Consider the following 27085-nt stretch of genomic DNA (forward strand, 5'->3'; position numbering starts at 1 on the left):
CTCTGTGTGACCTCTAGTGACACTTTGATAGGTTAAATAATTTGGTACAGTCGGCTCTGGCTGGTTGTATACACAGCACAGCAGTAAGAGAGGGACCTATTTCTTTTGGCATCCTTTCCAAAGTGGTTTCTTCAAATAATGCCTGGTCCCCTGTGGAGATGTGATGAAGACAAGATGTCTGATGTCTCCATAGAGACCAGTAGAACACTTTGCACAGAGGTTCTGCTAACACCCATGGAGCGGTTCTGACTCCACAGTGAGTCTATAAACTTTTGGTCTGGTCGAACAACTTTCACCACCCATTTAATAGTGATGAAAGTGAAGGTGATAGAAATGAGGAGGGAGGAAGGGAGAGAAAGAGAGTGGGAGTGTTTGGAAAATGAAAGCTAGATGAGAGTCAGAGTTAGTGATTGATCCGGAATTAGAGCTGATGGAAGAGTGTGTGGTGCTGGGCGACTAAACAAAGCTCCTGGTTGGTTATTCATACCCACTGGTGTTGCTGAGTGAAGACGGGAGGTGGGTGGGAGCTCGTCCTTGTCCAAGTGCGTCACTGGGGTTCAGGAGCTTCTAACTACGGAATCTCTTTCTATTACACAAAAGGCACCTTATTCCCTATATAGTACATTACTTTTGACCAGAGCCGTATGGTAAATAGGGTGCCATGTAGGACACACACACTGATATACACAAGCACAGACAAACATAGCATTGAACTCTGTCAGGAACACAGCATAGGCCCAGACACACATTCACTGATATACACAAGCACAGACAAACAAAGCATTGAACTCTGTCAGGAACACAGCATAGGCCCAGACACACATTCACTGATATACACAAGCACAGACAAACATAGCATTGAACTCTGTCAGGAACACAGCATAGGCCCAGACACACACACACTGATATACACAAGCACAGACAAACATAGCATTGAACTCTGTCAGGAACACAGCATAGGCCCAGACACACACACACTGATATACACAAGCACAGACAAACATAGCATTGAACTCTGTCAGGAACACAGCATAGGCCCAGACACACACACACTGATATACACAAGCACAGACAAACATAGCATTGAACTCTGTCAGGAACACAGCATAGGCCCAGACACACACACACTGATATACACAAGCACAGACAAACATAGCATTGATCTCTGTCAGGAACACAGCATAGGCCCAGAAACACACACACTGATATACACAAGCACAGACAAACATAGCATTGAACTCTGTCAGGAACACAGCATAGGCCCAGACACACATTCACTGATATACACAAGCACAGACAAACATAGCATTGAACTCTGTCAGGAACACAGCATAGGCCCAGACACACACACACACTGATATACACAAGCACAGACAAACATAGCATTGAACTCTGTCAGGAACACAGCATAGGCCCAGGCACACACACACTGATATACACAAGCACAGACAAACATAGCATTGAACTCTGCCAGGAACACAGCATAGGCCCAGACACACACACACTGATATACATAAGCACAGACAAACATAGCATTGAACTCTGTCAGGAACACAGCATAGGCCCAGACACACATTCACTGATATACACAAGCACTGACAAACATAGCATTGAACTCTGTCAGGAACACAGCATAGGCCCAGACACACATTCACTGATATACACAAGCACAGACAAACATAGCATTGAACTCTGCCAGGAACACAGCATAGGCCCAGACACACATTCACTGATATACACAAGCACAGACAAACATAGCATTGAACTCTGCCAGGAACACAGCATAGGCCCAGACACACATTCACTGATATACACAAGCACAGACAAACATAGCATTGAACTCTGTCAGGAACACAGCATAGGCCCAGACACACACACACTGACTGAGCCATGTGCACTAAGGCCTACACTCATCATTTTGACTTTCTTATTTGACTTTTGCTTGCACAGCTCATGGAGTTTATTGTAAATAGCTAAAGCACTTTTCCAAGAACAATATTAAAAGGTTGATATGATTGAAGAATGAGTTAGATGTATTAATATGCATGTCTGGGACATGTCATGGCCGGTATAATGCAAATAAACTACACTAATGAATATGCCATGTATGTAGTTCGACATGTCAGGTCAATATGATAACCTTTGTACTGCAGACCTGGATTCAAGTACTATTTTAAATCATTTTAAATACTTTATCTGTGCTTGATTATGCTTGCCTGGATAATGTATCAATAGAATAGTGCCAAAACCAGCCAACCCTGCCCATTTGGCTCTCCAGGAATGTTAGAGCAAACCCTAATAGTATTTGAACCCAGTTCTGTTGTACCGTATGTGTCACTGTCAGACATGACTTCCTGTAGGGAGTTGTCTCTCTCTATGCCTGTAGACAGGTACTGTATACTGTATGTCTGTGTCCCAATTATCACCCATATTCCTATTCCCTTTGGGCCTTGGTCTAAAGCAGTGCACTATATAGGTAATAGGGTGCCATCTGTGTGCAGCCAGGCCAAGCCTCAGGGTCTATGGGACCGTACAACCAGTCACCCCCAGAATCTCCCATATCTCATGCCCCTGACAGCCCAACGACCACTCATTAATCTATCTCTCTCTCTCTCTCTCTTTCATCCCTCATTTAATATGCTTCTCCATTCATCTCCACTCTGGATGGCCTGTCACCAGCCATCCCATTCCCTCCATTATTCATTTCTCTGCTGTATACCCCACTCTTCAGCTGACTGGACCATGTCCCTCTTTCTCCCCTTCTCCTCTCTCTCCCATTCTACCTCTCTCTCGTGCCACTCTTTCTGTCTGCTGCTTAGCAGGAGAGAGACACATTCGGTCACAGGGAGTCAATGTACAGAGCGAGACACTGTAGACAGAACTGGCCTTTACCGGTGAGCGGAGCGTTGAGGCCAGGTTTAATCGGATCACCGTGCCCTTTGTCATTTCCCTGTCCTCACTGTCCGCCCCTCTGCCTGGAGGACATATCTGGGTCAGCACAGACTTCCTTTGTGCTCCTTTGGTTCTGGACCTGTCTCATAGTAGACCTGCTGCTCCCAACAACATTATCCCCAAAAGAACATGCTGTTCTTAATGGACCCTGTACTGCTGGACCTGAGTCCCTAGTTCTATGTGCCCAGGGCAAAAAGTGTGTGTGTGTGTGTGTGTGTGTGTGTGTGTGTGTGTGTGTGTGTGTGTGAACACATGGAAAATCAGAGTTTTTCAGAGTCAATGGGTAGCCGATATCTGATGATGTCATCAAGCTCCATTTCAGCCTTAGCTGCCAGCTACTCACACACAAGGAAATGTGTTTACTTCTGTTCCAGTCAGAGTGAATGTTTGTCTGGGTAAACAGAGGCAAACAGACCACAATAAATCTGTCAACATGGGAGAACAGCTACAGTCACACAGCCCCAGCAAGACTCTACACTGTGGCAGGGCCCATTCACACTGGGCAGGGCTCAATGGGCAGGACCATCCAATAGCAAACTAATCACTGTCGTCCTTTACCAATTAACAGACAGGACACAGCACTGGCAGTGAATATGCTTAGAGAGGGGTTGTCCTTATAAAGGAGAGAAAGACTGGAACTCGAGAAATTATCGTTCACCTAATCTTCACCCAAACTGTTCAAAGACAGCTAAATTCACTTATCACCATCACCATCATCATCTACCCCTCCTCTCTATCTCTTTACTATGCCTCTCCATCCATAGTCCTCTCTCTCCTTCCCTCCCCTGACTGTTCCTTTTCCCTCTAGTTCACCTCTTGGAGAATCAGGCCATTTCTTCCCAGCCAACCGGTGAGCAGTAGAATCTAATAAGAGAGGGAGTGGGAATCCTCACTGGAGAGCCAATGTTGGGAGAGATTTAGTGGGAATTGGGGGAGGAGGAAGGAAGGAAGGGCCCTGCAGTGGCAAGGTGAGACAAGGTGGGGATAGGCATGGACGTCACATATTGTGAAGGCCTCCCTCTTACACACGCTGAACCTAAATCCTCGGCGGGAATGTCATTGATCCCAAGTGATGGCAGTAATGAGATTGGTGGACTGAGTTATGCTGCTAACAATGCTGTAAATATAGCTTATTCAGATGAGGATGTTTTTATCTATGTTCACAGACCTTATAACTTATTCTACATCGCAGAATATAATGACTGAGGGCCATAAAGGAAATGCATGCATTAGAGCCATGCAAATATTTTTTGGCATACTTAACTCATACGGGGAAAAAATACATTCAAAATATATGAAAATACATGAAATATTAGAAATTGGCCAAATAATGTATATTTTTTATTGATTTCAAAATGTATTTAAATACATGTGAAAATATTCTCTAAAATAAACAAAATTACGTATTTCAGAATGTATTAAAAAAAATCCACTGCATTTAACATATATTGTGATATACATTTTACATACATTTATATAGTATACTGTATATACATGTTAAATACATTGCATAATATATATGTATGTGTATTTATAAACGTATGTAAAAAAATGTTTTGCAGTATTACTTTACTTTACATTACTGCTTCCTTTTTTTCACTCTGTCAATTAGGTTTGTCACAACATTTAGAATAAGTCAAGGGGGTGAATATTGTCTGCATTTAAATGTATCTGTAAGAAATATTTTTTATTTATTAAAATGTATGGTAAATATAAAATATTGGCCAAATCATATTGTAAAGAAATGGTGAATGTCTTAACAATTAGACTTTAGTAGGCTCTTTGGTATCACATGCTCTTATGTCAGTCTCATTAAGACTGCAGAACACATTAACCTTTAATCACAGAACACAACATAACACATTAACTGGTGTCACAATCAAGCCAAAAAGTAAGACAAAGCCACGCCCCCAACAAGACAGGCCTCCAAGTCTTGTAATAGGCTGCCGTGGCTACAATATATTTTGTCGAAATGCATTTTTATTGTGCTTGACACATACCAAAAGCACTAACATGCATTTAAATGCTTTTAAATTACTACAAAAATGACTGCAAACATGATACATTATTGGTCATGTACAGTAGGGATATGGCACTCACAAACAAACTTTACAAGAGCATTGCAACCAACATCCAATGCGCAGAACCTAACAGGCTGACCACACCGCTCGTGTGTGCGAGGGTTGCAAAATATATTTAGAAATCTATGTTATTCAATTATTACACCCACACACTGCTCGCGTGCGCCAACGAGCGTCTGCGTTGCCAAGGGCTAAAATAGAAGTCAGTTCTATTTGTGACGCAGATCGCGCTGCAAGTCCTGCCTCTCCCATCGGTTTATAGAAGCAGGTACCCACGTGCAATCTCCTCATTGGTTATACCCACGTGGGTGACTGAAAGACGAACGAGGTCAGTGGCAGTAATGCACCGAATTTATGAAAGTTGCCAATCGCAATATAAAGACAAGAGAAGAAAAAGCCTGGAAGGAGGAGAGATGACTAGAAACGATTCGGTTGACTGTTTTATGTGTGGATTAATTGTCGGAGTAGAGGACCTTGTGCATTTCAGGTAATATAACAACTCAATGTTTATATCCCAGTACAAATTAGCTAGCAACAGCAAGCTAGCTACATATGACAAATTGCTTTTAAATTACTACAAAAATGACTGCAAATATGATACATTATTGGAACCCAAACCGGCTGCGTGCGTGCGCCATAAATGTTTAATGCTAAATTGCCATAAATGTTTAATGCTTTTCGACCTGTCCCCAAATCAATATAATTGGTTCAGAGTTTGTTTTGATATTTTAACCTGTGTGTCGTGATCGCGCTTGGTGTGGGGGGACAAAATACATTTATGCACGATGGTGCACACACGCAGCCGGTTTGGGTTCTGTGTAATGTATACTGGGTCGTTCCACATAATGAGTGTATTTTATGTCCCTTTGATATACTAAATAGAAAAGCCTGCTATATGACATGAAGTGCACTTTAATATAGACCACATGAAGAATTTAATCAATCTGATTTTCAATATGAAAAAAAACCATGCTAAAGTGTCAAAATTCAACATTTTGACGTGCACCTTCTGTGACCTCTAGGAATATTCTAACTCACTAAACTCACTATTTAAGGTCAACACTGTTACATGAACTGAACTCTCGTTTTAATATGGTGAAACTATTCCTTTTAAAATATTTCTTTCAATATAAACATGAGTCTAATAGTCAAATCATAGTGTAAAAGTAGATGAGCTGGTTCTACTCTTTTTGGCAATTTTGTGGTGAAAACTGAGCAAAAACTGAGCGAGTTGAGCATAACACCCTGTTACCCATAGATAGACAGGCTAGAAATGTTTTAACAATTCAACCATTTTTGTGAATATGGCATTCAATTACGCATCCTCACTGCACACAACAAGCTTCCATTCACCCTGTCTCAAGGGATCACGGATGATTTAACTAGTAATTACCAGTTGGAGTGCCTTTCAAAATCTGGGAAAAATCCCCAGATGTGGTCAATTCTCCCTTCCCACTTAGTTACGAACGCACCATAACATGGCTAACCATCCACTGTAGCCATATAATACCACTCATAGATTTGTTCATTATTTAATTAGGCTGAAGAGAAAACGAGTTTTTTAATGAAGTTGAACATGTGCTCTTTATCTCAATGTTAAACTCACCATCACCATCACAATTTAAAATCACTGCCAAAGTTTTGGCTTTGTGGCCTAAAAAAGTATCTCCATTGACCAATATGTAAACAATAATTGAAGTAGCTGAATTAGGAACCACTTTGGCCACCCTGTAGACTAGATTTCATAGCCATGCATTTCTGGAACATTGTCAGGCATTACATGCAACTTTAGTGAAGATGCAAATGTATTTACATGTATCTGAAATACATTTTACATAACATTAAATATATTTAAATGTATCATTTGTTTCGTATGGAAAGGCTGAGTTAAAACCTTTGCTATGTAGACAGGTGTGTATGTCTTGGTGATGTGAACCAAAGTTCCTCTATACAGTTTTTGTGTTAATGATGTCACCTCTATTCTCATGTATGCTCATGTATGCTCATGTATGCACAGTGTCATAATCGTCTAGAAAACACATACACACAGACATAAACACAGTTGTAGAACGCTATCTGTTCTGTTGAGAGATAGTATTTGATATGAGACAGAATCTAATTGTGTGTGTGTGATGTTATAGACAGTAGATGGGAGAAAGGCTTATTTGGTACAATGTGTGTCAATGGGAGGTGGTCATGAGTAACTATGGTAGCTAAAGATTCAATCAGCCCTTCTACCAGGCCTAGCCATACATCCAGTGTACGTCCCAAATGGCAACCTATTACCTATATAATGCTCTGCTTTTGACCAGGGCCGTATAGTCTTTGACATACCCTCAAACATAAGGCATAGGGTGCCATTTGGAACGTAGCCCCAGTGAGTAACAGCTGATATTGTCCTGCAGGGCCTCTCCATTACTGGACCTGACACATCCATGTAATTGAACCCCTCCAAGCACAGCCACAAATAAAAACACACACACACACACACACACACACACACACACACACACACACACACACACACACACACACACACACACACACAGGTATTGATAGGTGTTGTGCTGTTAATAATCTAGGGGTCTGTGTGTGAATGTGTGTGTTTCTGCCTGCCGACGTGGTGCACTGCGCCAGTGTCTATGTCACTTGATTTGGAGGCACGGAGAAGACAGTGGGAATACGAGTGTTGGGGCGAGGAGAAGTCTAAGTGGGGATATGAATGTTTGACCTTACCTCAAGGAGCTTAGCCTCTACTCTGAGTTTTATCCGGTTTAAAGCAAATTCCTATTTAAAGGGATCTTGATTCTACAGTATGTGATAAAAATACAGGTTGTATCCAAAATGGCACCCTATTGTACCCTACTTCTGACCAGAGCCCTATGGGCTGTGCTCAAAAGTAGGCCATTATATAGGGATACAGACAAAGACAGAGTTCCAGCTGGCGTGGTGAGTAGAACTCAGGTTCAGGAGGGGAATCCTGGGTTTTGTCAGTGCTCAGTGGGGCTGTGGGCTTTTCTCTCTCATCATGAGAAGCAATTTAGACCTTTAACCACCCTCATCATCTCCAGGACCTCCAGCCCATCCACCACTGTCACACTGGAGAATATCACAGGGAGGCGGAAGGACAGGGGTTGTCATGACTGTCCACGAGAATCCAAATGGGTCAGATCAGGTTTGCAAAGAATAACTTCAATCAGATCCCCTCTCACCCTAGAGAGGGAAGTAAAGAACTAGTGGGGGTCAACAAATCCCACCCTGTTGTAAATCAAGGGAGAAGATTCAAGTGTGCGCTCTCATGATTCACCAAAGTGCTTGTTTCAACAGACTTTTTCCTGCTGAAACTCTAACATGTTCAAAAGCGAATACTGGAACAATACTTCTAACATAGAACATGGGGAATGGTCAGAAGCAATCTATAGAGCACTAATGTAATTTTGTTTGTTATTTTGTGATGACGTTAAAAATGTTATAAAGCAAATACTGTAACTTGGAAAGTATACACACTACATATATGAAGTTTACATACTCCGTGTTGTGCATATAAAATAAACAATTATGAAAGTGTTTTTGTTAAGAGAGAGATGTGATTTAAGGAGCTATAAGAGATAATTGTTTTACCTAACTTTGCACAGTGAGTAGTTACCGCCTGGAGTGAGGTGAAGGAGCGTGTCAGCCTGCTGGAACCATCCCTTTTGAGTCAAATGTATAAATGATGGGTTAAGAAAAAAATACATCTGACCAGAAAGCCGTGAAGCTGCAGCTGCAGGTTTACAGTGGTTTGAACTTTGAACTTTTAATCTCAACACGAGGTGGAGAAGTTAAACTCATCTCCAGGACGATCACTGGTATGGCTGATTAGCTGTCCTAAGTAAAGTATTTTCGAAAGCGAATTTAAGTAGCACTATCCTGTTAGTCTGCTCAAACTATTCATACGGCTGGCTAGCCTATCTTCAAAGAAGAGTGAATGGAAGGAAAGTCAACTCTGTAGTTCTGTTCAAGACTACACATCACGTCACCGGATACCGGACAACCACAAAGAAGAACAACAGTAGAAGAGTTGTTGGAACCATTTCGGACAATCAAAGCCTTACAAGCGTGCCGCAAAATGGCCCAACACCCTTTCCAAGGCTGCCCTGTTCACCGAGAGATGCCCAACAAACCCAGGCATTTCACGTAAATACATTCATGATTTCTTACTCAAAGCAGGCGGTGGTTCGTGTGCAAAGTATATGGTTACTGTAGGTGAGAGTAGTTTCTGAATGTACCAATGCTAAGTGTTTATGTCCCTCTCTTTCTCCCTCTCCATCTCTTTTGTAATAAGCAGCCATGTTGTTGTCATTCCGCTAGGGACCTGTTTTCAGCGTATTAAGTCTACAGTAAATAACCGTTGCAGAATGTATGTTTATCCTGTGGTCCCATTTAATTAGCTAGTAAATAAATAATTAAACCAATTTGTGTAGTACTTCATCATAAGTAAGGCTTGGGTTTTTGCAGATGCAAGGAAGTTACGACTGTTCAGAATGATGATATGATACAAGGTTATGATTAATAAATGGACTGTTTATGGATGTGATAAGTAAAGACCTTTCCAAGTGTAATTCGGGAGAAGGTAACTCTTTAAAAAAACGCTCTCGTGGTGCCCCAGATCCTAATGAGTTAATTGTTACATAATTCATTTAATCGGGTAACAATTAAACATAGTTTGTTAATTAGATAAATAACAGTCTCCAGATGAATGTTAAAGGCATGTCACGACAGGGGCGAGAGGGGGATTCCTGTTAACCCACCCAGATTTACAATGATCTGCCCACCACCTTGGCATTCTGCGTAAAAGCATGAGGGATTAAAGGTGAGAGGGAGAGGATTCCTGGGTGGAGGGTGTAAGAGGGGGCGTAGGGGGATGACTCACCCAGAAGAAGGACATGGGGCTGGGGTGGGATTGGCCTGGTCAGTGGCAGTGCTTAGCCTTCTAATGAGGTGGCTGTCCATGAGTCATAAATAAATGAACCTGTCTGTCCCAATGTGGGAATCGCATTCTGGCACCACATCACGACACGGCTGAATGGGGCATGTGAACAGTGGGCACACCACACACTCCTTTATTTATAAAATACCTTTCACCCCTTTAAGCATTTCTCTATTCCCTATCTTTCTGTCCACCTGTTCATCTCTCCCTCTTTCTCCACCTGTCTCGATTTCAGTCTGTCCCATTGAGATGGGAATTTACTACCACCTGCAGTTATGGAATGTTTGTTCACAAGTATAATTCATAGGCTGATCCCTCCTGATAACCTGGATGGAATTAAGCCATAGGAAGTCCCACCCAATTGACTACTTCAAAATAGTTACAGTCCTAAATGGCACTGCCCATGCTAAAACGGGCTTTTGGGCAGTAGAGTCCTCTATCTATCTCAACGATTGGTCGCTCTCTCCCTCTTTCCCTTCCAGTTATCCTCTCTTTTATCTGTTTCTTTTATTCTGCTCTTTTTCCATGTCTTGGGTTCAACTATCTTGTCCTAATTGTGGCTCAGTAGTCCAGTAGGATTGTACTCTGCTAACCTCTCTAAGAGCCAAAGCCTGATCCGCAGTTCCACATGGTCAGGTCAGCTGAGGCTATGGCAGGCCTATCTATCGTTGATGAGTAGGTCACCCCAGCATTAGTATTCATCATAAAGTACATCACAGTTAAATCATCCCATTCCAAATCGAATAAATAAACTACTGACTGACACATTCAATTAAATCAAAAGCTTGTTTGGATGACATTAACATAATTGCCAATTATTTGCTTATGCAAATCAAACAGTTCGTTGGAGTTATTGGCAGCTTGTCTGACTCAGTTGGTAGCGTAAATATCAGAAGGTTGACATCTGGTCCAGCCCAGAGAAAGACAGAGCACTGAGAGACATTGTGATCCTGGCAGATTATGCTGCATAAAACCACATCAGCGCTTCTGTCATGTGCTCATAGCAGTTGATTATCTACAGTATGCCTGGGCACTGTAATTACATTCACAGCAGCCTCATTACAGTGAGATTGATGTCATGTCTAGGCCATGCTATCAGGGGAAGTGGATGAATGGTGGTTGGCTGACCTGGTTTAGCTGGTTGTTTTCTCTAGCAGCTTTGGCACGATGGAGAGGAGAGCAGGCATAGCCAGGGAGATGAGACCAGCCAACCAGCCCTGTCTCCTCTACATTCAACAATGCCTTCTCATATACAGAATACAGATGGAAAGTGTGTGTGTGTGCACTGTGTGCTTCCGTGGGTGTTTCTGCATGTCATTCCCTTATACTTTTGACTGTTGATTGAGGAAGTAGAGCAAACATACTTGAACAGATGACAGGCCAACTGGAAGCATAGAATTCTGGTTCCATACACACACACACATACACACACACACATACAGTGCATTCGGAAAGTATTCAGACCCCTTCTAGTTTTCTACATTATTTAAATAAGGTATTTCTGTTTTTTTCCCCACAAATTTGCAAAAATGTCTAAAAACCTGTTTTCGTTTTGTCATTTTGTTGTTATTGTGTGTAAAATGATGTGTTTTTTTGTTATTTACTCATTTTTAGAATAAGGCTCTAAAAATGAGTAAATAACAAAAAAACACATCATTTTACACACAATAACAACAAAATGACAAAACGAAAACAGGTTTTTAGACATTTTTGCAAATTTGTGGGGAAAAAAACAGAAATACCTTATTTACATAAGTATTCAGACCCTTTCTATGGGACTCAAAATTAAGCTCAGGTGCATCCTGTTTCCTTTGATCATCCTTGAGATGGTTCTACAACTTCATTGCAGTCCACGTGTTAAATTCAATTGATTGGACATGATTTGGAAAGGCACACACCTGTCTATATAAGGTCCCACAGTTGACAATGCATATCAGAACAAAAACCAAGCCATGAGGTCCAAAATAACTGTCCGTAGAGCTCAGAGAGGCTCAGAGAGGATTGTGTCAAGGCACCGATCTGGGGAAGGGTACCAAAACATTTCTGCAGAATTGAAAGTCCCCAAGAACACAGTGGCCTCCATCATTCTAAAATGGAAGAAGTTTGGAACCAAGACTCTTCCGAGAGCCGCCCGGCCAAACTGAGCAATTGGGGAAGAAAGGCCTTAGTCAGGGAGGTGACCAATAACACGATGGTCACTCTGACAGAGCTCCAGAGTTCCTCTATGGAGATGGGAGAACCTTCCAGAAGGACAGCCATCTCTGCAGCACTCCATCAATCAGGCCTTTATGGTAGAGTGGCCAGACGGACGCCACTCCTCAGTAAAAGGCACATGACAGCCCGCTTGGAGTTTGTCAAAAAGACACTCAGACCATGAGAAATAAGATTCTCTGGTCTGATGAAACCAAGATTGAACTCTTTGGCCTGAATACCAAGCATCACGTCTGGAGGAAACCTGGCACCATCTCTACGGTGAAGCATGGTGGTGGCAGCATCATGCTGTGGGGATGTTTTTCAGCGGCAGGGACTGGGAGACTAGTCAGGATAGTCAGCGATCCTTTATGAAAACCTGCTCTAGATTACTCAGAACCTCACACTGAGGCAAAGGTTTACCTTCCAACAATGACCCTAAACACACAGACAAGACAACCCAGGAGTGGCTTCGGGACAAGTCTCTGACCTTGAGTGCCCCAGTCAGAGCCCAGACATGAACCAGATTGAACATCTCTGGAGAGACCTGAAAATAACTGTGCAGCAACGCTCCCCATCCAACCTGACAGAGCGTGAGAGGATCTGCAGAGAATAATGGGAGAAACTCCCCAAATACAGGTGTGCCAAGCTTGTAGCATCATACCCAAGAAGACTCGAGGCTGTAATCACTGTCAAAGGTGCTTCAACAAAGTACTGAGTAAAGGGTCTGAATACTTATGTAAATGTCATATTGTGTTGTGTATTTGTTTTACATTTGAAAAATGTGTATGTTTTTTTGTTTGTTGCTTTGTCATTATGGGGTATTGTGTGTAAATTGATGAAAAAAAATGATTGAATCAATTTCAGAATAAGGCTGCAACATAACAAAATGTGGAAAAAGTCCTGGGGTCTGAATCCTTTCCGAATTGCACTGTGTACACACGCACAAAATCACTTTCTCACTTCCTGCCCGCTGATTGCACTATCCATCATGTCTGAGAAAATCTTTCCTCCTTGGGCACACTTGGTTTTTATCTCATCCCTCCTTTTCTGTAATTTTACCTGCTGCCATCTATCTCCTCTGGCCATCCCCTCTCTCTTTCTCCTGTCAGGTGACCTCTGCCCTCTGAGAGAAATACATCCATAGTTCTCTTCATGTTGGTGAAGAACCATTTAACTTCATTTGCATCCTTTATTTATTTCTTTGTGATATTTCTATATGAGGAAAAATAGCAGAACAGAGGTATTGAACAATAAACAAAACCAGACAAGCCATCAATAAGGTAGACATACAGTATATCCTGTTTCTCTCCAACACTCCCACAGGACCTCAGAGATTTGAACTCTAACTTATGCTGGTAAGCATGGCAGTTCATAATTAATGTCACACTCTCTGGCACATGCTTCTTTACGCCACAGTCTGTCCTTTGAGTCTTTTTCTCATTCTTTTCTAATTCCATCCACCTCTTTATTACCTTCATTTCAAAAAGACCCTATTTTACAACTCCTGCTGATACTGTCCTAATATGAGCACGTACTCTTCAGAGACTGTCCTAATATGAGCACGTACTCTTCAGAGACAGTCCTAATATGTAACCCATACTCTTCAGAGACTGTCCTAATATGAGCACGTACTCTTCAGAGACTGTCCTAATATGTAATCCATACTCTTCAGAGACTGTCCTAATATGAGCACATACTCTTCAGAGACTGTCCTAATATGTAAACCATACTCTTCAGACTGTCTTAATATGTAAACCATACTCTTCAGAGACTGTCCTAATATGTAAACCATACTCTTCAGACTGTCTTAATATGTAAACCATACTCTTCAGAGACTGTCCTAATATGTAAACCATACTCTTCAGACTGTCTTAATATGTAAACCATACTCTTCAGACTGTCTTAATATGTAATCCATACTCTTCAGAGACAGTCCTAATATGTAACCCATACTCTTCAGAGACTGTCCTAATATGAGCACGTACTCTTCAGAGACTGTCCTAATATGTAATCCATACTCTTCAGAGACTGTCCTAATATGAGCATGTACTCTTCAGAGACTGTCCTAATATGTAATCAATACTCTTCAGAGACTGTCCTAATATGAGCACATACTCTTCAGAGACTGTCCTAATATGTAAACCATACTCTTCAGACTGTCTTAATATGTAAACCATACTCTTTAGACTGTCTTAATATGTAAACCATACTCTTCAGACTGTCTTAATATGTAAACCATACTCTTCAGACTGTCTTAATATGTAAACCATACTCTTCAGACTGTCTTAATATGTAAACCATACTCTTCAGACTGTCTTAATATGTAAACCATACTCTTCAGAGACTGTCCTAATATGTAAACCATACTCTTCAGAGACTGTCCTAATATGAGCACATACTCTTCAGACTGTCCTAATATGAGCACGTACTCTTCAGAGACTGTCCTAATATGTAATCCATACTCTTCAGAGACTGTCCTAATATGAGCACATACTCTTCAGAGACTGTCCTAATATGAACACATACTCTTCAGAGACTGTCCTAATATGTAAACCATACTCTTCAGACTGTCTTAATATGTAAACCATAATCTTCAGACTGTCTTAATATGTAAACCATACTCTTCAGAGACTGTCCTAATATGTAAACCATACTCTTCAGACTGTCTTAATATGTAAACCATACTCTTCAGACTGTCTTAATATGTAAACCATACTCTTCAGACTGTCTTAATATGTAAACCATACTCTTCAGACTGTCTTAATATGTAAACCATACTCTTCAGACTGTCTTAATATGTAAACCATACTCTTCAGACTGTCTTAATATGTAAACCATACTCTTCAGACTGTCTTAATATGTAAACCATACTCTTCAGACTGTCTTAATATGTAAACCATACTCTTCAGACTGTCTTAATATGTAAACCATACTCTTCAGAGACTGTCCTAATATGTAAACCATACTCTTCAGAGACTGTCCTAATATGAGCACATACTCTTCAGAGACTGTCCTAATATGAGCACGTACTCTTCAGAGACTGTCCTAATATGTAATCCATACTCTTCAGAGACTGTCCTAATATGAGCACATACTCTTCAGAGACTGTCCTAATATGAGCACATACTCTTCAGAGACTGTCCTAATATGTAAACCATACTCTTCAGACTGTCTTAATATGTAAACCATAATCTTCAGACTGTCTTAATATGTAAACCATACTCTTCAGAGACTGTCCTAATATGTAAACCATACTCTTCAGACTGTCTTAATATGTAAACCATACTCTTCAGACTGTCTTAATATGTAAACTATACTCTTCAGACTGTCTTAATATGTAAACCATACTCTTCAGACTGTCTTAATATGTAAACCATACTCTTCAGACTGTCTTAATATGTAAACCATACTCTTCAGACTGTCTTAATATGTAAACCATACTCTTCAGACTGTCTTAATATGTAAACCATACTCTTCAGACTGTCTTAATATGTAAACCATACTCTTCAGAGACTGTCCTAATATGTAAACCATACTCTTCAGAGACTGTCCTAATATGAGCACATACTCTTCAGAGACTGTCCTAATATGAGCACGTACTCTTCAGAGACTGTCCTAATATGGACACAATACTCTTTAGAGGATCGCTTTGTTAGCAACTAAAAGACAATGACCTTAATGTGCATGAGCAGCTCCTCTGAGTGAAATAGAGCGGTGGCGCTCTGGTGCTCCTAAACTATTAAAACTGCCAGGAGATCAAGGTTGTCCTTGTTCAGTCCTGTGGGACTCTCATGCCACTGTCTGCCTGAACACCGTGTGGCAGGCATGCACTGACAGTAGAGTAGCTATCAACATGCACTTACAATAGAGTAGCTATCAACATGCACTTACAGTAGAGTAGCTATCAGACATGTATGTATTGTTTCAGCACTACGGAGAGCGACAACTTTTCTCCTAGTATTACGTTTGGACTTTGATGTTTCAGGACCATGGAAAGAGCGACACATGTTCTCCTAGTGGCACATCTGAACTGATGTTTCAGGACCACGGAGAGAAAAACACATTTCATCCTGGTGGTACATCTGAACTGATGTTTCGGGACCGCAGAGAGCGACATACATTCTTTCCCCAAGTCAGTTAGACCTGTTGTTTCAGCACCATGGAGAGTGACACACCATATAGCCAAGTGGGGCTGTCTGGATTTTGTTGGGAAATTGTCTTATACTTTCTTTCTTCCAGTCTCACAGAATCTGATCAAGTAAAGATATGCGTCTGCTCTTTCTTTTCAGGACCACGGAGAGCGACATATAATTTCTTACTGGCAATGAGATCATCTCAGCTCTCCCAAATCTAATTACGATGTATGGTTGAGAGCAAGATTTTCCCCATAATTTCTGATCATGTTAGATCTGAGATCACCTTGGTTGAAGGAGGAAGGATGGATGTCATTTCAAAGTACTCAATGGGGCAGAGTAAAGTGAGAGCGACACTCCAGCCATGCACTAGACTGGTAGAACTGCTCCACAGACTCCAATATTGATCAGCAATTGCTTCAGTCAAACACTGAGTGGTTTTGGGGCCAAAGGATATACATATATCTCTGGCAGACACATACATGTCTGCTTTTAGTGAAAGGTCTGGTGTCGGACAATGGTTGAGGCCAATACAGTAACTGTCTCTTTTCCTTTTCTCACATCTTTCTTTTCTTTCCTCCATTTGTTCTGTCTTTTCTACACACATACACACACACACATACACACACACACACACAATCTATTTTCTGCCTGCACTAGTCAGAGCCACACCCCTGACTTTAGACTGTCTTTCACCTTCATTCATCTCTCCTATTTCCTCCCTCATCTGCTGCTCCTCTCCTCTCTTTAGTGTGTGGAGCCACACTGTCCTCTCTTCATTCATCCCTCCGTTCCCGCCTTCATCTGCAGTCGGTCCACATGCTGCCGGCCAGGCTCCTCACAGCTGCCTCACATTATTTACTGCCTAACTGCCTTCAGAGCACACTGATCTGGGGTGCCTTGATCAATTGATTGATTTATTTATATCCCTTTTGTCTCAGTGTGAGTGTGTGTGAATGCATGTGTGCGCGTGTGTGTAACAATGACTGAAAAAGATTCAATCAACTCCCAAGGACGTCCAGTGTCTTCATGTGTTTCGCAGGCAGGTTGATTTGTGGATTGATTGATTCGTTTTAGAAGGCTGATGGCCCGTTACTTGCTGCTTGTCTGGTGGCTATGTTTGCTGTGTCTGCCAGTGGAGTGTGTGTTTAGACAACCACAATTCCCCAGTGTATCCTTCCCTGTGGGTTAACAATTTGTATGTCATGTCAATCTCTCACTTTGTGCTAGAAAGCCACTCAACTAAGCACAACAACATATACTTACAGGATGTGTGCAGACCTTATATCTTGACTTTAGAAAGATGTACCAAGTAAAATGCAGTCCTCTAGGGACAATGCACTTGCACACACCGGTATGTGTGTACATACATGCTTATTCCTAAGGAATTCACTGTGTGTTGTGGGGGGATGACAACTCCTTATATGGCTCTGCTCAGTTTCCTGTCTACTGCTGCCACCCCTGCCCCTTCTTGGATACACACACACACACACCTGATGGTGACTAGCAGGAGTCCAACCCCCTCCCATCCCATTTTCTCCGTTTTGAGTAATGAAGAGAGAGAGAAAGAGGGTGAGGGAGAAAGAGAGAGCACTGTTGGTGCTTGTCTGTGTATTCTGGGTTACCTCACATCTATTGTTTTCTTTCTGAGAGAGCGCTCTGCAGACCTGAAAACACAAAGATTCCTGCCGTAGTGGAATGCCTGTCTTGCCTGGATTTCCTTTAACGTTATAGTGTTTTCTCACCGAATTTCTCCATCCTTGGTTGTTCTGGAATGAGCTGTTTCCTGCCTGCGTCGTTTCCATGCCAGCATGGGAACTGTCGTGTCTAAAAGGAAGAATTTAAGAAACGATGCGATATCTTCCGTGGCAGCAAAAGTTAGGTGAGTGTCCTGCCCTCTTTCCCGATCGACCACCCACCAACGGACTAGCCTATCAGTATTGCCGTCCTACTGTAGCATAGATCTGCTATGCTACCAAGTTACTGAACATAGTGTGAAATAATAGTGCCATTTTGGATAACCAACGAATTTGTGTAATTGCGCGTTTATAAACGCCTCAATCTATTCATGGTGGGTCCTCCAGAATTCTTCCACGTAATATCGTCCGTGCAGGACAGGTAGGCTACAGCTTATAACCACCGTGGAGCAACATCAACCCGTCGCTGCGTCTGCAGCTTGCTCGACATGACTTGGTTGCACAAATAGCGTGGAAGAATCACACAATTTATCGCCTTTGATGCCCAACGTTGTCTTTGTTCTTATCATTGACGCAAGCAAGTCTCCAAGTGTGCATCATGACGGCGAACATTTCACTGATCCCGGAGAGCTGTATGGTGCAGTACAATTTAAATGCTCTGTCTGGATCTTGTTTACAGACAAAAGTTACATTACCACTATAGCATAACCTCTTGAAGGTAGCCTAATTCAAGGCCGCCAAATTCAAACATGATATGCAAAAGATGGTAACATCGCCTAACCCATTTATGTTACTGTAGCCTATGTGTCCCACTGCACTGGTGACGTTTCTACAAATATAGTCTCCAACTGGATGGATTAGATATGAAGGACACTTACCATTTACCGATATCTTTATAGAGAAACAATATTTTAACATATTGCACAAATTGGATTTGTAACATATCACACAAATTGCAAAATGCTATGATACGAATTCATAACATATCTCACGAAATGGTTGACGTAGTACACAATTGGATGACGTAGAACAGAAAAAATGGGGACCTGTTTTGGCTCGTGAGCACCACTTTCAAAAGTACTGGCTGAAATTGTAGAAAAGTTAGAATGCATTGGATGCATTGGTGTTGCATCCTGTGGGCAAATGATTGCGCTATCAATTTATCAATCAGTCGCAATTGACTCGGGCAACTTCGGTGATCAGCCATCACAGTTAGTTATTGCACCGGTCGGACCAGGGCAACAGAATGCCTATAGACACCACCGTTAAGTTATTCAGCAAAGGAAGCAAATTCCTCCATTTGGCAGGACTCCAAGGCTATAAACCGTGTGGTCGTTAATCTGGGAGATTTCTGACACCCCCTCACCCAGGCTATAATGTCAAAGAGCACCGCAATAACATCTGTTCTTAAATTGGCTATGTGCAGGTCTCCTGTGTTCAGTGTCTGGGTCTATCGAGCTGAAGAACCCACAGTTTTCTCAATGCATGTCGTCTGTTTATGGATTCCCAAGAGATGGATAGGTCTGGACTCGATTTGGCCAATAGTGTAATCCATGTGATGACTCCCTTGTACCGTCATGGCTGCTGCTGCGCCTTGGTGAGATTAAATGAACCTTAGAGCAGGTGGACAATATTTAGGTGAGAAGTTCACAGAGATCAATATGCAGTATCTGATTGGTCATACATGAGTTTTCACACAGTAGTCTTCTCTTAACGGAGGTCGCTGAATGACCTTGCAGATGCTGGGTTTACTCCACAGACAGATGTGGGATGGCATTGGCATGGTTACATAATTCTGTGTGTATGTGTGCGTCCGTACGTGTGTGTATGGATACGTGTGTTTGTTTGTGTGAGCCCTCTCTTTATTCAATGCTGTGTGTGTGTGTGTGCGCACAACTCTGTGCTGCAGTATTCTCGGTGCACACACACAAAGGGCTGTGACGAGAGAGAGGGGACCTAGAGCACGTAACAATATCACATGGCACACACACACACCAATCTCCTGTCTGACACATTGACATGATCTCTCATGTCATACACTTGACTGGAGTACGAATGTTATGTTAGAATAAACAGTCATACACACCAGAGACAACTGGTCCCTCTCCAGGCTGAGTACACTCATCAGTACAATCATAAGTACACTCATCAGTTACAATCAGCAGTATAATCAGCAGTACACTCATCAGTACACTCATCAGTACACTCATCAGTGCACTCATCAGTACACTCATCAGTACACTCATCAGTACAATCATCAGCACACTAATCAGTACACTCATCAGTATATTCATCAGTACACTCATCAGTACAATCTTCAGTACACTCATCAGTACAATCATCATTACACTCATCAGTACACTCATCAGTACAATCATCAGTGCACTCATCAGTACGATCATCAGTACACTCATCAGTACAATCATCAGTACACTCATCGGTACAATCATTGGTACAATCATCGGTACACTCATCAGTACAATCATCAGTGCACTCATCAGTACACTCATTGGTACAATCATCGGTACACTCATCAGTACACTCATCAGTACACTCATCAGTACACTCATCGGTACAATCATCGGTGCACTCATCAGTACACTCATCAGTACACTCATCAGTACAATCATCAGTGCACTCATCAGTACACTCATCAGTACACTCATCAGTACAATCATCAGTACACTCATCAGTACAATCATCAGCACACTAATCAGTACAATCATCAGTACACTCATCAGTACAATCGTCAGTACAATCATCAGTGCAATCATCAGTGCAATCATCAGTACACTCACCAGTACACTCATCAGTACAATCATCAGTACAATTATCAGTACACTCATGAGTACAATCATCAGTACACTCATCAGTACAATCGTCAGTACACTCATCAGTACACTCATCAGTACAATCATCAGTACACTCATCAGTACAATCATCAGTACACTCATCAGTACACTCATCAGTACAATCATCAGTACAATCATCAGTACAATCATCAGTAAGCTCCATCCTTCACCTTCATTACTGTGATCACACATCTAACACATAGAATATTCATCCCTCATTCACCTGCATACTGTATGAACTCATCAATCCATGGTCACGCACATTACTAACCTAATCTCTCGCACATACACACTCACTTGTGTGTGCGCACATACACACATACAGTACCAGTCGAAAGTTTGGACACACTTACTCATTCAAGGGTTTTTCTTTATTTTTACTGTTTTCTACATTGTAGAATAATAGTGAAGACATTAAAACTATGAAATAACACATATGGAATCATGTACTAACCAAAAAAGTGCTAAACAAATCAAAATATATTTTATATTTGAGATCCTTCAAAGTAGCCACCATTTGCCTTGATGACAGCTTTGAACAGTCTTGGCATTCTCAAATCAAATTCAATTGTATTGGTCACATACAAATGGTTAGCAGATGTTAATGCGAGTGTAACGAAATGCCTGTGTTTCTAGTTCCTGGCCATGCAGTAATATCTAACAAGTAATCTAACAATTTCACAACAACTACCTAATACACACAAGTGTAAAGGAATGAATACGAATATGTACATATAAATGTATAGATGAGCGATGGCCGAACGGCATAGGCAAGATGCAGTAGATGGTATAGAGTACAGTATATACATATGAGATGAGTAATGTAGGGTATGTAAACATTATATAAAGTGGCATTGTTTAAAGTGACTAGTGATACATTTATTACATCCCATTTTTAATTATTAAGTGGCTAGAGATTTGAGTCAGTATGTTGGCAGCAGCCACTCAATGTTAGTGATGGCTGTTTAACAGTCTGGTGGCCTTGAGATAGGCATTCTCTCAACCAGCTTCAAGAGGTAGTCACTTGAAATGCATTTCAATTAACAGATGTGCCTTGTTGAAAGTTAATTTGTGGAATTTCTTTCCTTCTTAATGCGTTTGAGCCAGTCAGATGTATTTGTATTTGTTATGGATCCCCCAGCAGCTACTCTTCCTGGGGTCCAGCAAAATTAAGGCAGTTTATACCATTTTAAAACATTACAATTCATTCACAGATTTCACAACACACTGTCTGCCCTCAGGCCCCTACTCCACGACTACCACATATCTACAGTGCTAACTCCATGTGTATTTATAGTGCGTATGTTATTGTGTGTGTGTGTGTGTGTGTGTGTGCCAATGTTTGTGTTGCTTCAGAGTCCCGGCTGTTCCATAAGGTGTTTTTTAAATCTGTTTTTAAATGTAATTGTACTGCTTGCGTCCGTTACTTGATGTGGAATAGAGTTCCATGTAGTCATGGCTCTATGTAGTACTGTGCGCCTCCCATAGTCTGTTCTGGACTTGGGGACTGTGAAGAGACAGTTGTGTTGTGACAAGGTAGGGGTGGTATACAGAAGATAGCCCTATTTGGTAAAAGACAATGTCCATATAATGGCAAGAACAGCTCAAATAAGCAAAGAGAAATGACAGTCCATCATTACTGTAAGACATGAAGGTCAGTCAATCCAGAAATGTCTAGAACTTTTAAAGTTTCTTACAAGTGCCATCACAAAAATCATCAAGCGCTATGATGAAACTGGCTCTCATGAGGACCGCCACAGGAAAGGAAGACCCAGAGTCACCAGTATGTCTCTCTCATACACAAAACCATACTTTCATGTCTGTGTTATACAGTAGGAGCTGGCCTATATTCTTGGTATTCACAGCCAGGCCTTTGCTGCGCGACATTGTGACTAGAGAAAGCTATTAAAAGGGTGCCAGGGTCTGTGGGCTCAACACACAGGAGCTCCAAAGGTGGTCTTGCTTTTCACACAAATGCATGCACGTACACACACACATACGCACACACACACACATTCACGCACACAAACAGACATACGCGCATGCACGCACATGCATACACATACACAAAACAATCATTATTTCCTCCACACACACACACACACACACACACACACACACACACACACACACACACACACACACACACACACACACACACACACACACACACACACACACACACACACACACACACACACACACACACACACACAGACCTGCTGGTACACAGAGTCCTACCCTCCTATTCGATGCACCCCGTCCTACTTTCCTCTCCACTGTCTGAAGGGCAGGCAGGACTCTGCAGCTCTGCAAGCTCCTCCTCATATCAAAGCTTTCTTTCTGCAGTGCCTCTTCTCCTGCTCTATCCCACTGAGCTTTGCCCTTTGCCTTCTCTCTTCTCTCCCTCTGTGTTCCAGAAAGAACCCTCTGTCCCTGCCGGATCACAACACACACTGTACCATGTTCCCTCTTCATCTTAGCTACCTACTTCAATGCACTTCATTTGACCTTCCCCTTGCATCCCATCTATTGATTCAGTGCAATGCTTTGTCTTCCTTCCGTCTTCCTTTAGCCCACTTCAACCACGCTCAACTCTGAGGCTGTGAGCCTGAAGCAGTGAAACATACAGTCTCAGGTGAAAGTGTGTGTCCTGTGTTAGTGGGACATATGGCTGAGCTCCGTGGCTCCTCTGTGCTCCTGTAGGCTGGTGTCTGTGTGATGGATGCCAGCTGTGCTCATCCACAGTGGCGTGACCTCTGTCCGACTCTTCCGTTCCCAGTGTTAGCATCAGGAAGCACAGTGTCACTCTGTGGAGGGAGGGGCTCACTGAATAGCTCCGCCAGGTGACATAGCAAATGACTGGAGGTCACACACACCTCAGCCGGCGGGTGTGCAGACAGCCGGTGTGGTGTGTGTCCGGTCTCTGAGTCATCAGTCATTACTGTTTACCGGTACTTTTAAACACTCTTGTTAGAATATACCGTCTGGTGAAGAGTGATGCCTCACCTTTTTACAGCACACAGTGCTTATCGTATAGAGGTGGGTGGGGTCGGACAGTTAATCTCATCCCACAGCCACTCTAAATGTTGATTGGACAGTGCAGGCAGCGTGTTAGATTGACACAGAGAAGATGCAGAAACACACATGCCTTTTGCCAAGGTGTGTATACCTGATAGCATTACACATCACACAAACTGCTGAAATGTTTAAACTGCTGTGGCTAGAGCAATAGCTAGCTCACCCTGGCCTGCAGCCTTTTGGATCATGTTTGAAAATCTGTCATCAAGGAACTGCCCAAATCCTTGATCTGTGCATCCTTAAGGAGCGTCATTCGACTGATCAGTTGAAGGGCATTGGACTACTAGAGCTCTGAAGGATGTGGGTCTCACACTTCTCACATTCAAACAAAATATTTTGGGTTTCTTTCAAAGAAATGTCAGGCAGGTTGAAAGGAGTGCCAGTAGAATGAGTCATTGTATTTCTATGGCCAGGGCATTGTCTGTGGTGATGCAGTGTAGCAGATAGACCACGGGTTCAAACTATGTGCTCCCTCACTTCTCACATAATAGTTTTCTCCCTCTCTTATTTATTCCTTTACTACCCTTTAATCGGTTGCTTTTTCTGAGCTGAACTATCCTAAACTAAGTATACTCAAGTGTAAAATGAGCCAGCGAGCATTTCCCTCCCTCTCATTCCCTCTCTTCCTCCCTCTTTATTAGAGGCTATTACCGTGCTTGCTGTAATTACGGTAATTGGGTGAGATGATACCAATTTCGAAGTAACTCTGACACATGGCAATAAGGCCTGTGACACTGCTGTCATGTTGGGTGCTGCTTATGTGCGTGGTTGTGTGTGTGCGTGTGCTTATGTGTGTGTGTGTGTTTGATGAGCTGCATCGTGGGCAAGTGAGAATTCGCTGCATCACTCAGCGTTTAGGAGGCTGATGTGGCACCTACTCTCTGACGAGGTGACATTTTCATCAGTGCTCTGATCAAGTGCTGGGCCCCTATGCCCTATAAAACACCCCTACAAGAGCCTGCAATTAGAGAGCCAAACCACTCACAATTCTCACGTGGATTTGAACTCAGGGAGATGAGTTATGCTGCTGGTTAGAGAAAACCAATTAAATTAGTGAAACGGTGAGAAGATTTGATTAGCCAACATTTAGAGATCTTGCTGGCCAGCCTATTGTTTATTGATGAGAGGGGAAAGGCTGGGGAATTGGTCTGCAGGTATTGGTCTGCAAGTGGACTACTGGAAATCCTGCCAGTCAACTGATGGTCGTCTTCAGGCATTAGTTTTTTGTCCTCTAAATGATATTGAAGTATTTTGTTTCACTGCATTAAGACACAAAGAGAAATGAAAGGGTAGAGATTGTGAATTGATAGAGGAAAAGTAACTTCTAATGCATTTAGTCTGTGTTTACACAAAAAAAGAGCTGATCTGATTGATCAAAAGACCAGTGTAAACTCAGCCAACATTGGTATCTACAGTGTGATGAAGTGGTGTGCATAACTCTATATTGGCCCAATTAGTGCCTCATGATCAGAAGTAAAACGGTGCCCCCTTTTGGCTATCTGCAACAGAGCAAGAGCCAACAGAACATATCCTATTATTGACCTATACAGACTTAGAAAATACTATATACTGTGGATTTGTCTCGAACGTGTTCTCTTGCACAATGAGACTCTCCTGTGTAGTTTTGACATGAGTGTGTTGCATGTGCCTCTGCACATCTGAATGCAGTATCATGCTTTCTTTCATCCTCTTAATCCCATGATAATACCTCTATAGCCACTTTTCACCTCCATTCTCTATCTCTGCTGTCCCTCTGGTTTTCTTTCCACATCCTGCTCTCCCTCCTCTTCTTTCCCTCTCTTGCATCTTTAATATGCCCTTTTCTTCTCTTCCTCTCAGTTGTAATCTTCCTCCCCTCCTTCCTACCCCAAATCCACTACCTCGTCGCTCTCCTCTCTCATGTCTGGTAGTCTCTCTCTCTCTCATAACTATATACAGATAAGTATTTCCCAGATGTGCTATATCCAGAGAGAGAGAGAGAGAGCTGTGAATGATCTGATTCGACATACCAATTAGGATCTGGCAAAAAAATACTTGAATAAGTTATAGAACCCATTGCCCTTTATGGTTGTGAAGTCTGGGGACCGTCTCACCAACCAAGAATTCACAAAATGTGACAAACACCAAATGTAGACTCTTTGCAGAATTCTGCAAAAGAATATCCTCTGTGTACAACTTAAAACACCAAATAATGCATGCAGAGCAGAATTAGGCCGATACCCACTAATTATCTAAATCCAGAAAAGAGCCATTAAATGCTACAACCACCTAAAAGGAAGCGATTCCCAAACCTTCCATAACAAAGCCTTCACCTACAGAGAAATGAACATGGAGAAGAGCTCCCTAAGCAAGCTGGTCCTGGGGCTCTGTTCACAAACACAAACAGACCCCACAGAGGCCAGGAAAGCAACACAATTAGACCCAACCAAATCATGAGAAAACAAAAAGATAATTATTTGACACATTGGAAATATATTTTTTTTAAACAGAGCAAACTAGATTGCTATTTGGCCCTAAACAGAGTACACAGAGGCAGAATACCTGACCACTGTGACTGACCCAAAATTAAGGAAATCTTTGACTATGTACATACTCAGTGAGCATATCCTTGCTATTGAGAAAGGCTACAGAAGGCAGACCTGGTTCTCAAGAGAGCAAAATGAGGTTTTCTGAGTGACCCAGTGACGAGATGCTACCAGACGAGCTAAATGCCTTTTATGCTCGCTTCTAGGCAAGCAACACTGAAGCATGCACGAGAGCACCAGCTGTTCTGGATGACTGTGTGATAACACTGTCGGTAGCCGATGTGAACAAAACCTTTAAACAAGTCAACATTCATAAAGCCGCTGGGCCAGATGGATTACCAGGACGTGTACTCAAAGCATGCGCAGACCAACTGTCAAGTGTCTTCACTGACATTTTCAACCTCTCCCTGACTGAGTCTGTAATACATACATGTTTCAGCAGTCCCTGTGCCCAAGGATGCGAAGGTTACCTGCCTAAATGATTACTGCCCCGTGGCACTCACGTCGGTGGTCATGAAGTGCTTTGAAAGGCTGGTCAGGGCTCACATCAGCAGCATCCTCCCGGACACCCTAGACCCACTCCAATTCACACACCGCCCCAA

General features: G+C 42.2%; 1 protein-coding gene across 1 annotated transcript in view; it reads left to right on the forward strand.

Annotated features, from left to right (window-relative positions):
• The first annotated feature begins 17958 nt into the window (after positions 1-17958).
• Positions 17959-27085, forward strand: part of LOC115126332 (NMDA receptor synaptonuclear signaling and neuronal migration factor-like) — an 82587-nt gene continuing 73460 nt past the window's right edge. The window contains exon 1 of the mRNA XM_065016866.1: positions 17959-18210. Coding sequence (XP_064872938.1) covers positions 18140-18210 — 71 coding nt within the window. The 5' untranslated portion in view covers positions 17959-18139. The remainder of the gene's footprint in view (positions 18211-27085) is intronic.

This window comes from Oncorhynchus nerka, linkage group LG4 (genome assembly GCF_034236695.1).
Source record: "Oncorhynchus nerka isolate Pitt River linkage group LG4, Oner_Uvic_2.0, whole genome shotgun sequence".
Lineage (NCBI taxonomy): Eukaryota > Metazoa > Chordata > Actinopteri > Salmoniformes > Salmonidae > Oncorhynchus > Oncorhynchus nerka.